The sequence below is a fragment of the Poecilia reticulata genome, chromosome 15, assembly GCF_904066995.2.
Source record: "Poecilia reticulata chromosome 15, P_reticulata-male-v2, whole genome shotgun sequence".
NCBI lineage: Eukaryota > Metazoa > Chordata > Actinopteri > Cyprinodontiformes > Poeciliidae > Poecilia > Poecilia reticulata.
Window position 1 is genome coordinate 4,873,821 of NC_088844.1, and position 15,368 is coordinate 4,889,188.

The 15,368-nt window shown below is 38.3% G+C and overlaps 1 protein-coding gene across 2 annotated transcripts; it reads left to right on the forward strand.

Moving 5' to 3' along the window:
- The first annotated feature begins 731 nt into the window (after window positions 1-731).
- On the forward strand, window positions 732-15,070 carry rnf166 (ring finger protein 166). 2 transcript variants are annotated; one of them, XM_008429121.3, is made up of 6 exons: window positions 732-1,178; window positions 3,532-3,688; window positions 3,858-3,970; window positions 4,085-4,199; window positions 9,038-9,145; window positions 9,315-10,588. In XM_008429121.3, the coding sequence occupies exons 1-6, from the start codon at window positions 1,000-1,002 to the stop codon at window positions 9,447-9,449; spliced, it is 807 nt and encodes a 268-aa protein (XP_008427343.1). In that variant the 5' UTR covers window positions 732-999; the 3' UTR covers window positions 9,450-10,588. The 2 variants fall into 2 exon arrangements, with proteins under 2 accessions (XP_008427343.1, XP_008427344.1); XM_008429122.3 differs by lacking the exon at window positions 9,315-10,588 and adding an exon at window positions 10,601-15,070 and having other exon boundaries at window positions 737-1,178.
- Window positions 15,071-15,368: the final 298 nt, after the last annotated feature.

Below are 15,368 nucleotides of genomic sequence, written 5' to 3' on the forward strand. Positions count from 1 at the left end.
TGGCGACTGCTGCTCTAAGAAGGAGCTGCATCTCAACCAGGATCCAACCAGGCGTTTTGCACAGCCGAATGGTTGCCATAAAGATTTAAAACATGCAGAATCAAGTCAACACTCCAGGTATGTTTTGATAAGTGAATGACATTATAACATGATATAAGCTGGGGGAAAAAGTCATTTCCACAATACTGCCCCTTCAGCAACAATTGTAAATATCAGTTTTATCTGGTACTTTGTGATTATTGGCTCTTTGGAGCCAGTAATTTAAAATTATTATATGACCCTGCCAGCATGCCTAGGTGGGCCCCATATGGGTTTGCCCATGTAGGGCCCATGTGGGTTGTGGCCCTACATGGGCAAATCCATGTGGGGCCACCGTGGAACCCGCCGACAAACCCATATGGGACCCATATGTCTGCCCTTCTTCCCCCATATGGGGCCCACCTAGGCATGCAGAGTGGACATACTGGACAAAGGATGGGTTGAAGCTCATGTTTCCTCTCTCGTGTTTCTGCTGATGGGTGAACTGCTCTGTGGGATTGCAGTTCCTCAGACCCACCTCCTGCTACCAGCAGATGAACCGCGGGACTTCATCTTCCAGAAAGCTGAGCGCGCGGAGCGCCACGTCAAAGCCTCGCGAGCAGCCGCTTCTCTCGAGCCGCCAGCGCTGATCTCACAGCCATCTGGATGCAGCATTCCGTGCGATCCACACGTTTGTGGGTCTAGGGTTTTAATTGAGGTCAAGCATCACAGCGTCGTGCTTTCAGTCGCCAGAGAGCGCTGCTTCCAATGTTTACTACTCTGGCATGTCTTCTCCAGCCAGGGGGAAGTAAAGCTGAACAACAGAGGAGACATTTCTGTATTTTATTTTTTGTTTCTTAGCAAAAGCCGTAGTAGAGGGACCCCTTTTCCCCCTCCGCTGTACGGAATATGCACTAGCTAGTTTGAACTGTTAGTCCCGGGTGAAGCTTTTGTCGACAACTGCGGCTCCTCTTCGACTCCATGATGGCGATGTTTCGGAGCTTTGTGTCGGCGAGCACCCAGTTTCGTCAGCAGCAGCAGTCCAGCAGCGGCCCCGGCCCGCTGGCAGCCCCCCCTGAGGGCGTAGAGAGCCAGTTCTCCTGTCCCATCTGTTTAGAGGTTTACCACAAACCCGTCAGCATCGCCAGCTGCGGACACACGTAAAGTACCCTGCTCTTATTTCACTGTCAGAGGCCAGATGTCGCTTTCCGCGGTTACTCGCCGTGTTGTTTGTGGTCCAAACATTTCATCATGTGGCTTCAACAAGTCCCAGACCAGATTCTGATAGAACCGGATGAGCACAGAATGACAAACACTCAAATACAGTAGGGACTCCTGACTGTTTTTACTGAGTAATGAGCTCTGGTTTAAAAAAAAAAAAGTCTGAAACATCAACCAGGTAGTTTACCTTTGTAGCCCATAAATAAAAACACTAAAGTGACTCTGATGTCTTTAATTCACATTATGGCTTAATAAACCATCAATTAAAATACCAGAAGACAGCTTCTAAGTTTAACTATCAACAAAACAAATCCGTATGTGACGCGGTATACTAGGGACTCTGCATGGAAAAACCTGCTCAATCACTTTAAAATAAGAAATGACATGTTAGAATTAGGTCTGGCAATAAACAATAAATCAATTGGTGATATTAGTAGGATCGTTATTGTCTGCTTTATTCCAGAGATAATTTTTAACTTAGGATTTTGAGGATTTTACAATCAGTATTGTTATTAGAATTTTTACCATATTTTTATTTAGCATCAGAATATTTTTTCAGAATCCAAATTTCTTTTTTGTGATTTTTTTAAAAGAAAGAAGGCGAAGTTTAAAAATAGCAACTCTCGAAGGTAAGTCAAATGCATAACTAAAATAATAATAAGTATACCTCAATAAATATAAATATATAGTTTTGCTCCTCTTTATTGTATCTACACATTGATGATTTCAAAATATTAGCTGTAACAGCATAATATAATCGTTTTTTGCTAATTTAGTTTTATTTTGTCTAATATTCTCATCCTTCTTGTGTTATTACTGTTGTTTTTATTATTACCGCCCTTTTCCCACTTTTGATTAAATAAGCCTAATTTAATTCATGCTCATTTTTGCTAGCATTAATACTCTGTTTCTGTTACTATGATTTGTTTCTGTGGAGCAAGGAAAGATATAGAGAAAACCTCTTCATTCATATATGAAGCTTTGTACATGAATTATTGTAAAGCATCCTCATTTATCATGCCTTATTGCAGTGGTTCCCAAAGTTTTTCTCCTGGGCCCCCTGCCCCCCAGTGGTTTCCAAACATTTTCTGGCCCCCCCTGTGTATTACAATAGGGAGAGTTAGACTTTGGGGGACGTGGAGAGACTCTTAGAGACTCCCTGTTATACTTTTTTTTTTTTTTTTTCCATTTATCCATCCCGCGCCCCCCTTGCAATGGTGCGGCGCCCCACAGTTTGGGAACCTCTGCCTTATTGTATAAATTTTGCCATAGTATTACTGTACCCAATATAGCATTGTACCTGCAGTAATAAAAAAAGGTTAGAGACACAATGAACCAAATCACCTAAAAATGTCTCCTGCATTCATGTCACACGTTTTATGTGTCAGTATTCGTCTTTTTATATTTTTCAGTCTCACTCAGAATCATTCTGCCTTCATCAAGATGAGAGAAGCTCCTCGATGGGACTGGATAATCAGAACCGTTGCTGTAGTTTCTGTAGTTGTAGTTCATAATCTTCAGATTTCTTGTAGGAAAAAAAATGATGTTGTCATGGAAATTTATTTATAATGTACTTTTGTCACTGAAAGATATTTTTTTATGAAACCAATTGTCACAGAACACATACTTTTTTTTCTCTTGCAGTAAGCTGTGCTGCAAGATTTAACTGTGATATAGATGATTTTATAATCTCTGTGTTACAGTTCCTTCTATGTACAAAGCTAACAGCTGAGATTTGTTCTTGTAATCACTGTCAGTATTGAACTTTGACCCTCGAAACACCATCATCACCTTGCATCTGTACTTTCTTAGTATTTGTGAAGATAGACTATTGCCGCATTTTACATGGAATGTGGCAATCTTTGATAAGATCAGTAATGGATGACCAGCACTTTTTAAATGAAAAGGTTAATATGGAAGTATGAGAATGTTTTTATTTAGTATGTCACAGAAAAAATATTCCTGGAAGCTGTCTCTGAGTCCAGTGGTTCTTTTCTCTCTTTTGTTTTTCTAATAATTCTGCTATTAGTTTGTTGTTCTGATCTTTGCAGGCAGAAATAAATCAACAGGAGTCTAGTTATAAAACAAATCGAAGAATTAAACAGGAATCTTAAGACAGTTTAATTCTAGCATTTACTAAATGTGGGGAATATAGCATATAAATAAATCTAATAATGCAAATGTCTCTGAGAGTATCAATAAAATCATATTTCAATATGTCTGACTCCAGTGGGCTACACAGTAGCTCTGGGTGAAGCTCATGAACTGATGTCTCTTGTCTTTGTCTTTTAGGTTCTGTGGGGAATGTCTGCAGCCATGTCTTCAGGTGGCCTCGCCCCTCTGCCCTCTTTGTCGTGTGCCCTTCGATCCCAAAAAAGTGGAGCGCTCCTCCAATGTGGAGAAACAGTTGGCCTCCTACAAAGCCCCCTGCAGGGGCTGCAGCAAAAAGGTCCAGAATAATTACTTCATGTTAAAGAAATCCTGCCATTGGTCCTTACATCACTGTATATCTCCCAATGAGTTACTGATGATGTTTTGATATCCATCTTCTCTGACTGACATGGAGCTGATCTCATCATATCAGACATGCAGGTAATAATATCGGGTCTGTTCAACAGGTGTCTCTGGTAAAGATGAGGTCCCACATTTCCTCGTGTTCCAAAGTACAAGAGCAGATAGCCAACTGTCCCAAGTTTGTCCCTGTGGTTCCCACATCCCAACCTATACCAAGGTACACACATGTTATCACACAGTGTCATGTTTCATTTGATGGTTCAAGAAGCATCTGTTCTTCTAAGGAATGATTTGACTTTTTTTTAATGCATTTGTATCTTTTGGCATGTAGCAATATTCCAAACCGGTCGACATTTGTATGTCCGTTCTGTGGGGCCAGAAACTTGGACCAGCAGGAATTGGTGAAGCACTGTATGGAAAACCACCGCAATGATCCCAACAAAGTGGTGAGGAGATACTCTAGATTAGCGGTTCCCAACGTGGGCGGTACCGCCCCTCCCAGGGGACGTTCAGAGGACGGCAGGGGGCGCTAGCAGACATTTTTACAAAAGGGGGGCGCTGGGATGCCTTTGGGGGGCGTTTGGTCGAAGGTAAACTTTACACCTTAAATGCACAGCAATGCCAGTTTAGACTTTGAGCAACTTGGTAAAACTGTATTGTGTAACATTAAATCATGCTTGGCTGCAACTGTATCGATGGCAGCTCTTCTATTCAGTGTTTGTTAGTTTTTGAAATCAGGTAACATTTCACGAAATGACGTGATTAGAAAACGACAGAACTCTGATCGTTTCCTGATCCCGCACTGACTTCCCTCAGCGGGAGAAAAACCCCGCAGAAGCCGATCAGCTGCGCTAGACGCTCCAAATCCTCTGGTTCGTTAAAGCGTCCAGATCAGAGAGGATTCTCTGAGAGATATTGTTCTTGGCATGATTAATAAGGAGTTCCATGGTGTTCTCTGTGCGTAAAGTTGAAACTGTCTGTGCACCAAGTGTCAGCTGTGCGCTTGATCACAGTCTGGACAGAAACCAGCGTACTGCTCTCTGTTCTTATCAAGACGAGGGTGAGGAGGGAATCTGGCATATTAACTCAATTAAGTTTTTACTGGTTTTGTTTTTAAAACACCATTAACGTAAGCAGTGTAACTATATATTGTATATTTGACGTTTGTCACCTTATGTGTGATTAATTGGAGCGTAACCGTGGAGCATTTATGCGCATTTATTGTCCAGCGCACTGCGCTTGTTTCCGTCTAACGAATCTGCACTTTAATTTCTTTCCTCTCTCAACAGTCAGCTGTTATTCCTCTACTTAAACTACAATAAGTAGATCACATTCTCTTTAGGTTTTCTCTGTGTGCTCCAAACTCATTAAATGTAAACTCATTAGAAGCCCGAGCCACCATCAGGCAAATAATTCTGGTCCGACCCGGACTATTTTTACCTGTCAAATTACCTGTCAAAGCAGAGCTTCCTAACCAAGGTGTCCATAACTCTTCAACATGCTGTCAGCTCCCGGTGAGAAAGACGCATTTAGTTCAGTGTCCATGAGATGATATTCAGAAAGGATCTTTTATTTGATTGATTTTAGTTGCCTCTGTGATGAACTCCTTGCGTAAAGTCTATCATGTCTCCATGTGCGCCAGTCAAAGGTGTTAATTATAACATGTCAAATGACAGAGGGGCTTAAAAAATAACCAAATATTCAGTTTGGTTATTTTTTAAAATTATATATATATATATATATATATATATATATATATGTGTGTGTGTGTGTTTAAAACACACACACATTAAAATATGTGTGTGTGTTTTAAAATTTTTGCCCCCCAGAGGTAGTCCTGGCCCCCCCAACTTTAAAAGTCTAGCTCCGCCACTGCTGGTAGCTAAAATCACGACACCCTCACTGTGTATCTCTCTGAAAAATGAACCCATTTAAATAAAAAATAAAGGAATCCCTCCATAGGTGATACCACGATAGAGAGCGTTCATTTTATAGCGTTAACACTGGTGCTGTAAGTGGTCCGGTATGAAACGAGGGTGATTGAACAACGGTACCGCAGCACTTTTACATTTCAATAATAAGAATGCAGAAGTTGTTTCCATTGTTTTAAAAGGTTTATGTCAGTCTGCCTTTTCCCGTCGCCCTGCACCTTAGGGGCTTAACTATATTTGATGTATTTATTTCTTCAATATTGTTTTTCATGTCAGTGTTAATGTCATGAGGCTGATGACGCCATGCCACTTTCAATTTGACTCATTAGGATTAAGAACCAGATTTGTTCTTTGTAATTTCTGTCCAGTAAAACTATTAATCTATAAATCAATAGACAGGTCTATATAAAGATATAATCCATGTTTCTGTCTCATATTTGTATGGCATTAAAAGGATCTGGAACTTTTATTTTTCCACTGAAAGCTCTGGTTTGCACAATAAATGCCATGTGGGTGAAATTTTATGGATGATACTCTGATGTCCCATTCTCCTGAAGGCAGCACAGAGCTGCACCACCAGAAATCGTCAGAAACACTGAAGAGAAGAAGAGCTATGATTAATGTAGTTACAGTTCTATCCATGTTTTAATGTTGCAGAGCTCAGTCGTTTGCAAATAGTTCAAAGTTTAAACTGGCATGTTGTACATCTTCTATCTGCTCATTTTGTGTAACATTTAACAACTAGAAAATGGCAAAGAATAAGAATATTTTTTCCACTCTGACTGGCTGCTGTGAGACCTACAAATTTTAACTTGAATGTTTGTTGCATTTTTCGTAGACGCCTGTGAAAATAATTTCTATTCCCATGGCTTTTTTGTTCTCTGGGAAATTATTTTCGATGATAAATACAGAAACAAGCATAAAAATCAAAACATCTAGAACAGTGATAGTAATATTAATAATAAAATAATAGTCAGTGCAAAGTAGCCTGCAAATTCTTTGGTGGGGGTGGTGAGTATGGAGAGCCATTTCAGCCAAAATTAAATAAATAAATTGGTGAAATAAATAAAAAATGAGTAAAATAAATCAAAAAATGAAGAAAATGAGTGAAATAAATAAAAGAATTGTTAAATAAATAATTTAGCTTTTTCATTAACCCAATTTTTCATTTATTTATTTTTCATATTATCAATTTCTCTTTTTCATTTATCTATTTTTCATTTACCCATTTTTCATTAATCTGTTTCATTTAACCATTTTTTAATTTAGCTTTTTCATTAACCCAATTTTTCATTTATTTATTTTTCATATTATCAATTTCTCTTTTTTCATTTGTCTAATTTTCATTTTTCCCTTTATCCATTTACCCATTTTTCATTAATCTATTTTTCATTTAACCACTTTTCAATTTCCCTATTTCATTAACCCAATTTTTTCATTTATTTATTTTTCAGATTATCAATTTCTCAATTTCTCTTTTTCATTTCTTTATTTTTAATTTATCCCTTTATCTATTTACCGCTACCCATTTTTCATTAATCTATTTTTTAATTTAACAATTTTTCAATTTCCTTTTTCCATTAACCTGATTTTCTATTTCTGTTTCATTAATCAATTTCTCATATATCCCTTTTTTATTTACCCATGTTTCTTTATCTATTTTTCATTTAACATTTGTTTGACAAATTGTTAATTTTCCCATTTTCCAATTTCCCTTATTCATTTAGTATCTCCTTATTTTCTTATTTATCACATTCTATTAACCCGCAAAACTTGGAAAGAATAAATGCAAATGAGGAGAGGCACATCATCAGGCTATAACTTCCCCAATTGGTTGGTTAGTGTCACACCCATACCATACAGCAGCGGTGCATGTCTGAAAGATGGCCTCCGATGCAGATCGCCACACTCATTCTTTCAGCTCGATGCTCCGTAGAGCTGCCTCTGGATATTGCAGTTCACTTACGATGTACAGTAAAGTCTGCTCCTTATAGTTGGATCACAGCTGGTAGCTACGAAGGTATCCCAAACCTTCAATCGTAAGCCAACTTCAGCGGCTGTTTCGTCCAAACTATAAAAACTCCCGACGGTGAAGCTCTGAGTCCATGAGAGCCGCCAACTGAAACACGTTGTCTGAGCGGCCACACGAAAACTAAAGTCAGGAGTAATAACACTATTTTCTAATGAAGTTAATGAGCTTCAGCTTATTGATAACCCGTTAGTAGGTCGCCATCTTTCTTGAAGCAAAGTATGGGTGTGACACCAACCAATTGGGGAAGTTGTAGCCTGATGACGTGCCTCTCCTCATTTGCATTTATTTTTTCCAAGTTTTGCGGGGAAATAGAATGTGATAAATTAGGAAATACTAAATGAATAAGGGAAATTGGAAAATGGGAAAATTAACAATTTGTCAAACAAATGTTAAATGAAAAATAGATAAAAGAAAAATGGGTAAATAAAAAAGGGATATATGAGAAATTGATTAATGAAACTGGGAAATAGAAAATCAGGTTAATGGAAAAAGGAAATTGAAAAATTGTTAAATTAAAAAATAGATTAATGAAAAATGGGTAAACAGATAAAGAGATAAATGAAAAATGGACAAATGAAAAATAGATCAATGAAAGAGAAATTGATAATCTGAAAAATAAATAAATGAAAAAATTGGGTTTATGAAATAGGGAAATTGAAAAGTGATTAAATGAAAAATGGATTAATGAAAAATGGGTAAATGGATAAAGGATAAATGAAAAATAGATAAATGAAAAAGAAATTGAGAAATTGATCATATGAAAAATAAATGAAAATTTGGGTTAATGAAAAAGCTAAATGAAAAAATGGTAAAATGAAAAATAGATTAATGAAAAATAGGTAAATGAAAAATAGATTAATGAAAAAAAGGAAATTGAGAAAGTGATAATATAAAAAATAAATAAATGAAAAATTGGGGTTAATGAAAAAGCTAAATTATTTAACTAATTTTTTATTTATTTCACTAATTTTCTTAATTTTTTTATTTATTTTACTCATTTTTTATTTATTTCACCCATTTATTTATTTATTTATTTAATTTTGACTGAAATGGCTCTCCATAGGTGAGGGACCTGGATAAGGGCTAGGGGGTCGCTGGGTCAAAAAAGGTTGAGAAACACTGCTCTAGATGGAATTTGATTGGCTTTTTGAGGTTATATGCCAACTCCAAAAAAAGCTGATTATTCTAATCTGCTAGGAATGTTGGACATTAAACTGTGTTGGACGACTAGTTCTAACCAAATGACGTTATGTTGCTGTAAACTTTAGATCAGCTCCGCCAGCAAGCTGACTGGAGGTTGCTCATGTTTTTGTTCCTACAGGTGTGCCCGGTGTGTTCAGCCATGCCATGGGGAGACCCCACCTATAAGAGCTCCAACTTTCTGCAGCATCTTCTTCACAGACATAAGTTCTCATACGACACCTTTGTTGTAAGTCCAATTATATGTAATTATAATCCTACCTGATGTTATTTATTTTTGGTTGATAATATTTATTTTTTGGTTGCTGCATATTTTACTAAACTCAGTTTTGTGGATATACTGCGACACTGCCACATGTTTTTACTGTAGTGTAAACCAGTGTTTCTGCATGTTTTAGGTCCGTTCTGCAGCACTTGATGACATGCAGAGGAGGTCATGCATTCATTTGAATCTGGTGTCCTGGAACAGAGATGCATCTAAAATATGCAGGGCAGTGGCCCCAGAGGACCGGAATTTAAAAACACTGCAGTAGATTATGAGTAGATTATAGAAAATGACATAATTGGTGATGAAATTAGTTACAGTAAATGTCATAATTATTAGCTCCCCTGAAGAAATGTCACAGAATTTGTAATATTTCTATGGAAAATACCACAAAAAAGCAGTGAATACTTGTACCCCTTACATTTATGGTTTTCAAAAGAGTTCCTCAGCTGCATCTCTGATCTTCACTTAGTCCCTGGGATTTTTCTGTGGTTCTGATTTAGTGTTGGTCAGTCAAACAAATGCTTTATATGCTGACAAAGAGAAACTACGCACTACAGTGAATCATGACTGCTAACAAGAAGTTAACAGCAATGCTAGGTATTATTTATTACTTATAGTGAAAAATTTCTCATCGTGATTAGAATTTTGATTTGTCGTCTGGATAAATTCCAATTATTGATGTTAAATAAAAAACAGAACAAAAATTTTACTTTTTTTATTTTCTCCACCGTTTGTTCCACAAGTGTATCAATAAATATCAGTAAATTCTAAAATATGATTAAATTCAGTTACTGTGCGTAACTTAGTGATATGAATCTCACTTTTATCAGTAAGTGGTTTCCTGAAGAATCATATTTCAGATGGGAATGTTTTTTAAGAACAGTATTTTTGTTTGTGGCGCTATGAAGGCTGTGCCAAAAATTAATCTAAGACATAATAATCGTAATTATTATCATGATCACAATAGCACCACAAAGTATCCGGATAAAATTCAAAGTCCACATCGCCCACCGGTAGTTAACAGACTTGATCTGTCCATATTACATTCAAACATGTTCATCCAGTTGTTGCTTTTAAACATCATTGCAGATGATATGTTATGTAATCATGCCAGACTGCTTCAAAAATCACCACTGAACATGAGATTTATGCTCATGATGATTGGGTGTGAACTTCTGAGTGGAGCTCCCCCACCAGACAGTCGCTTGCCAGCTGTCTCCATTATAAATGTGCACAAATTGTTGATATTCTGCAAATTAGAAAAACAAAAAAAACCCCACATAATTTGGCAGTTTTGAAGTTTTCTGTCTTTGTGGGAGTTATTGGCAGAAATCCACAGTTTTTTAGTTTTACTTTTCATGTTGGGCAAAGTTCCTAGAAGCAGCTAACGGCTGTTGTGTCTGTTTCCTTCATCAGGATTACAGCATTGATGAAGAGGCAGCCCTTCAGGCGGCTCTGGCACTATCACTGGCTGAAAACTGACCTCAGACCCTGCTCTGTCCTCCCCACTCCTCTGCTGTTCTTCCATGGGTCAGAACCTCTCAGATGTCACATGGACTTACCTGACTCGACTGTATGATAAAATTGCAGCCAACTTTAAATAATAACCTCACTTCTTTCTCTTGGTATAGCAGAGCACTTTCATTTTATTCCAAAACAAAAGCAGCGTGACCAATCCTCACTGCGCCATACGGATTTAACGTTTTTTGAGGACAGGCTGGACTGTAGGTCCGGAGTGGATCCAATTACCACCCAGGAAAAACTCAGACACCTTGACCGTTGCAAACCCTCCCTCCCCCCATCTACAATTTGGAAGCAGTTCATCAGATCCCATTTGGGCCACTGCAGCATGAAGGGCTATCTCCTTTGAAAAAGTCTCATCTGTTTGTTTGTTGAAACCTGCTGCTGACTCTTAAGGCCTCATCCGTGGTCCAGCTCCCTGACCACATGCACCGATCCACCAAGGTAGACACTGTGAGTAACCTGCCCTCAGTTTTCTGCTTCTGCACTGACCAGGACGGAACCTTTGGCTGCCCATCAGCAAGAACTAACGAGCATCTGCACAAATCCACACATCTCCTCAGAGACAAAACACTGGAGGTGATTCTTCAGTAGCATTGTCAGGCTGCAGTGGATCATGCACACAAAAACGGAACTTTTTATGTTGCTCAGAAGTGAGAATATTTCAGTAGACTTGCATTTTAACCCATCCATGTTGCTGTCCACAACATGTTTTATGGTCACGATCAATGATCAGTGCACCCACAATTCCTCACTGACCTGATAGTAGTTTTACAGTTTTGATTGTGAGGCAGATGCCTGGCAGTCAGTTACACATTCCTTCTGCTTTTGCTTTTTTGTCTCAATTAAAAGTTTCAGATCATTATAAAAATATGTTGGACACAGATAATGAGTAAATTCAAAAATCTGTTTTAAATGTTGATTTCAGTCATAAAGGAAAGAAATTCCTTTATGACTGAACCTGGACCCATGTGGAGAAGTAATGGGTCCTGTTCTAAATCTAGTGACTTCTTATTCCACCCTTCCATCTTTTTTGTTTTCCCGATGTCTTTCTGAGGTTGCCTTGCTTCAGTACTTTGGATCATTTTTCGGCTGCAGAACCGAAATGTACTTGGGCTTATTTTGCCTGTGGGATTAGACCTTAAAAGTCTTGATTCCATCAATTACGGAAAGTCATCTTGGTATTCAGGAATCAGGCCAGCTCCAGATTCTTTGGACTGCCACCACCATGTTCAACTCTCATTACGATATTCTTAATCTGAAATGCTGTTAGTTTTACACCAGATATAACTGGATTCATGCCTTCCAAAAAGTGTTCCACTTTTGTCTCATCAGTTCATAAAATATTTTCCACAAAGTCTTGGGCTTCATCCAGATGTTTTCTGGTAAGACAGACCTTCATGTTCTTTTGGGTCAGCAGTTGTTCTGACCTTTGAACTCTCCGGTGGAGGCCATTTTTGTTCAATCTCTCCCTCCATTACTGTTGAACCATGAACTCTGACCTACACTGGTGTTTTTTGCTCATCCTCTTGATCCAAAATTGAATTTTGTGTGATTATCTGAAACATTTAAGAATGTCAGAAAAGCAAAATGAAATGTATAACAGGCAAATACATTTTCATTGCTCTGTTTGTCATTAAGTCGCCCAATGCTGACCACAGGAAGACATGGTCAGTGTTGGTTGTTTCTTCCCTGCGGTCCAGCAGAAAAATGGGTGGTGAGTTGGTGGCAGTTATTTTAGGACCAGGACCAAATTTGTCTTGATGGAATCGCAAATATTTTGGGGGGAAAGGTCCATATGAGGTATGTTCTGTCTGGTGGCTTTCATCCATTGTTTAGGCTGACTGTTGAACACTCAAACTGCCACAACATATACCTTCTGTCACCAGTGTAGATCTGGAACTCTAATTTGGTCCAGGTTCTAGATGCAAGCAATTGTGAAGACAGCAGCATTGGCTCAGTAGGTTTTCTTTACTAACCCAAACATTATACGTAACATCTAACTCCTGGAAGCTGGAATGACAGACTGCAGGTTCAAAATGTCCCGAAGTGCAGCAGAAAAGAAAAAATAAATCAATGACATCTAAAAGTTGTCAGACAAAACCCGTTTTTGTAAAGGATTTGAAAATCGTTTCAGATTAAGTAATCCTGAGTTAGCTGGCAGAATTTTCTGTAATCTAGGGGGATTTAATAGCCAATAAGGATCACAACGTCCAACCTGGGAAGAGTCAATAAGGTTTAGTGGTTTGAAGTGGTGACACAGAGCTGGTTGTCCCACATACATATGCCAGTCATTTATACTGTATATAGGCTTGTACAGATACAAACTCCAATCAGGTGTCTATCCCATGTATGCTTAAAAACCAATTAACTTCACACACCTCTAAAATAGCACATTATATTATCTACATTAGGGTAATGACTGCATCCTATTTTACTCACCAGTGACATTCATGACATCACACCATCAGGTTCTCTGGACCCAATCGAGTGTCCAACACGCACTCACTTGTGGTAAACATTTCAGTTTCCCACAACAAGAGCGCCTCCTGGAGGCAGAATTCCAACGGAAACGTTGAGGCTTGCCAAGCAGCAGTGACTTTTAATATGTGGCTGCTGGGGGATGTAGTGATGTTGACCTGACCAACATAAATCCTTTATTTGCACTTCCTACAGGTGATGCCTGTAAGACGTGCATCCTAAGTTTTGTACAACCTCTATTTATGAACATGTTTTAGTTTTATTTTTTTATTTTTTACATACATTTGTTCACAAAGCTAATGTTAGTTGGCACCAAAAATAAATAGCAAATCTTGCCGTTTTGTTGAATTGTAACATAGGTGTGGCATCATTCCCAACTCGTGTCCTGGGAAAAATTTCTGCAAGACACACGGCTCCAATTCACCTCTAATTATCCTGAAATATTTAATGTAAATTATCCAAATACAATCCAAACATAGTGGCAGATTAGATTTAGTGACAGTCCCATCTGATCCCAATTGTGACACCAAACTGTCTGATTTGAATTATAATGCCATTTAGTCATTGCTATTGTCATATTAGTAATATTATTCCTTGTGGAATAATATTACTAATACTGTAGTACTGAACAAGCATGCAGAGTTGGCAGAAATGAGCAACTCTCTTAACAGGAAGAAACCAGAACCAGACGCAGTGTGATGATCCCAGAAAACCTACAGGGGGTTAGAGAAGAAGGCGGTAAATACGGAAAAACACAGCACACTTTCTGTCTGATTATGTAGAGATGATGTTAGCTGTAGTCTGTCAGCTAACATCAGACAGTTTTGCTATGCTTACCTTTTATTTACAAACTTTATACATTAGTTTCATACACAGCTACAGTTTAACCAGTAGATGGCAGTCTTTTCCCAGCCATACAGGTGCTGTTCTGAATGAGCTACACATAAGTCTTGTAAATCCTAATCAGCACAATGACCTGATGTGGATAAGTTAGAAGATGGAGCTGTTGGTATCGGTGGACAGATGGGTGCTGCTTGTATTCTAAATATTTCAGTCTATCTCTTATTTTGCTTACATTAATATGTACCTTTGTGGGGTTGGTTGCCACCTGCAGGCTGGATGTTTGTAAAGCTGCTGCTGAAGGTTGTAGAACAGGGGTGTCCAAGGTCAGTCCTCGAGGGCCGGCATTCTGCACGTCTTAGTTCTCTCCCTGGTGGTAGTAACAACCTTTTCAGCTTGTCAATGAGCTGGACGTAACGCACCTGGATCACGAGCCATCATTTGATCCAGGTGCGTTAAACCAGGGAGAGAAGTAAAATATGCAGGATGCCAGCCCTCGAGGACCAACTTTGGGCCCCCCTGTTGTAGAACCTCCTAGATTTAAAAAAAAAAAAAAATTGTTTTTTTACTTCCCGTGGGTGATGATTGATTCTAAATATATGTCACTATGAGAAAATTTGGACATACCTGTCAGAAATCTGCCAGTAATTAACAGTTGACCAAGAAAGGGCATTATGTTTGATATAAAAACGTCCTTCACATTCTAAGCAATACTACTGTGCTGTTATGTAAAGACAGAAGAAAAATAAGAGTCTCTCAAGAACCTGAGCTCTTTTGGACTTTTCATTGTCACTATTTGTTTTTATGTTCTGAGGATAAACCCCCAAGTGGTCTACTTACTTTTTTGTTGTTTCTGTTCTATGGGAAACAGATTATGCATCATATGAGTCCTGATCTGATTTCAACATATTTTTGTCATAGCTATGCTGTCTGTTAGATTTATGTCTTCTATACTGAGAACACACTGTATTGAGTCTAAAAAGAATTTCTGGAAATTAATTTGGTCCACTATTATTCTTTTGAATAAAACTATTTTGCCAGTCATTTCATGTGTACCTCATCCAGTTCAATGCCATTCTACCTTAAAATGTTTTACTAACTTCATGAGTTTAGCTGGATGGCAGAAACCAGGGGAAGCCTCAGAAATTCTAGGACTGCGTAAACTACAGTGCATCCTGGGACTGGTAAGAAAAATACAACAACTTCCCCTCCCCCAAATGATCTGACACAAGAGAGAGTGGCAATAAATGCTGGCAATTATGATTACAGATGTGCAAAACAGGTGAGATGTCTGATCAGCAGAATTTGTTGCAAGTTTGGGAAACCATAAATTGAGGACAGA

What these genes read in the sequence shown, in the direction of transcription:
- rnf166 (XM_008429121.3), top strand. Translation starts at nt 1,000, where the DNA reads ATGATGGCGATGTTTCGGAGCTTTGTGTCGGCGAGCACCCAGTTTCGT. An exon ending in GCAGGGGCTGCAGCAAAAAG is followed by an intron (nt 3,689 to 3,857) that starts GTCCAGAATAAT and finishes TCTGTTCAACAG; the next exon opens with GTGTCTCTGGTAAAGATGAG. An exon ending in GCAATGATCCCAACAAAGTG is followed by an intron (nt 4,200 to 9,037) that starts GTGAGGAGATAC and finishes TTGTTCCTACAG; the next exon opens with GTGTGCCCGGTGTGTTCAGC.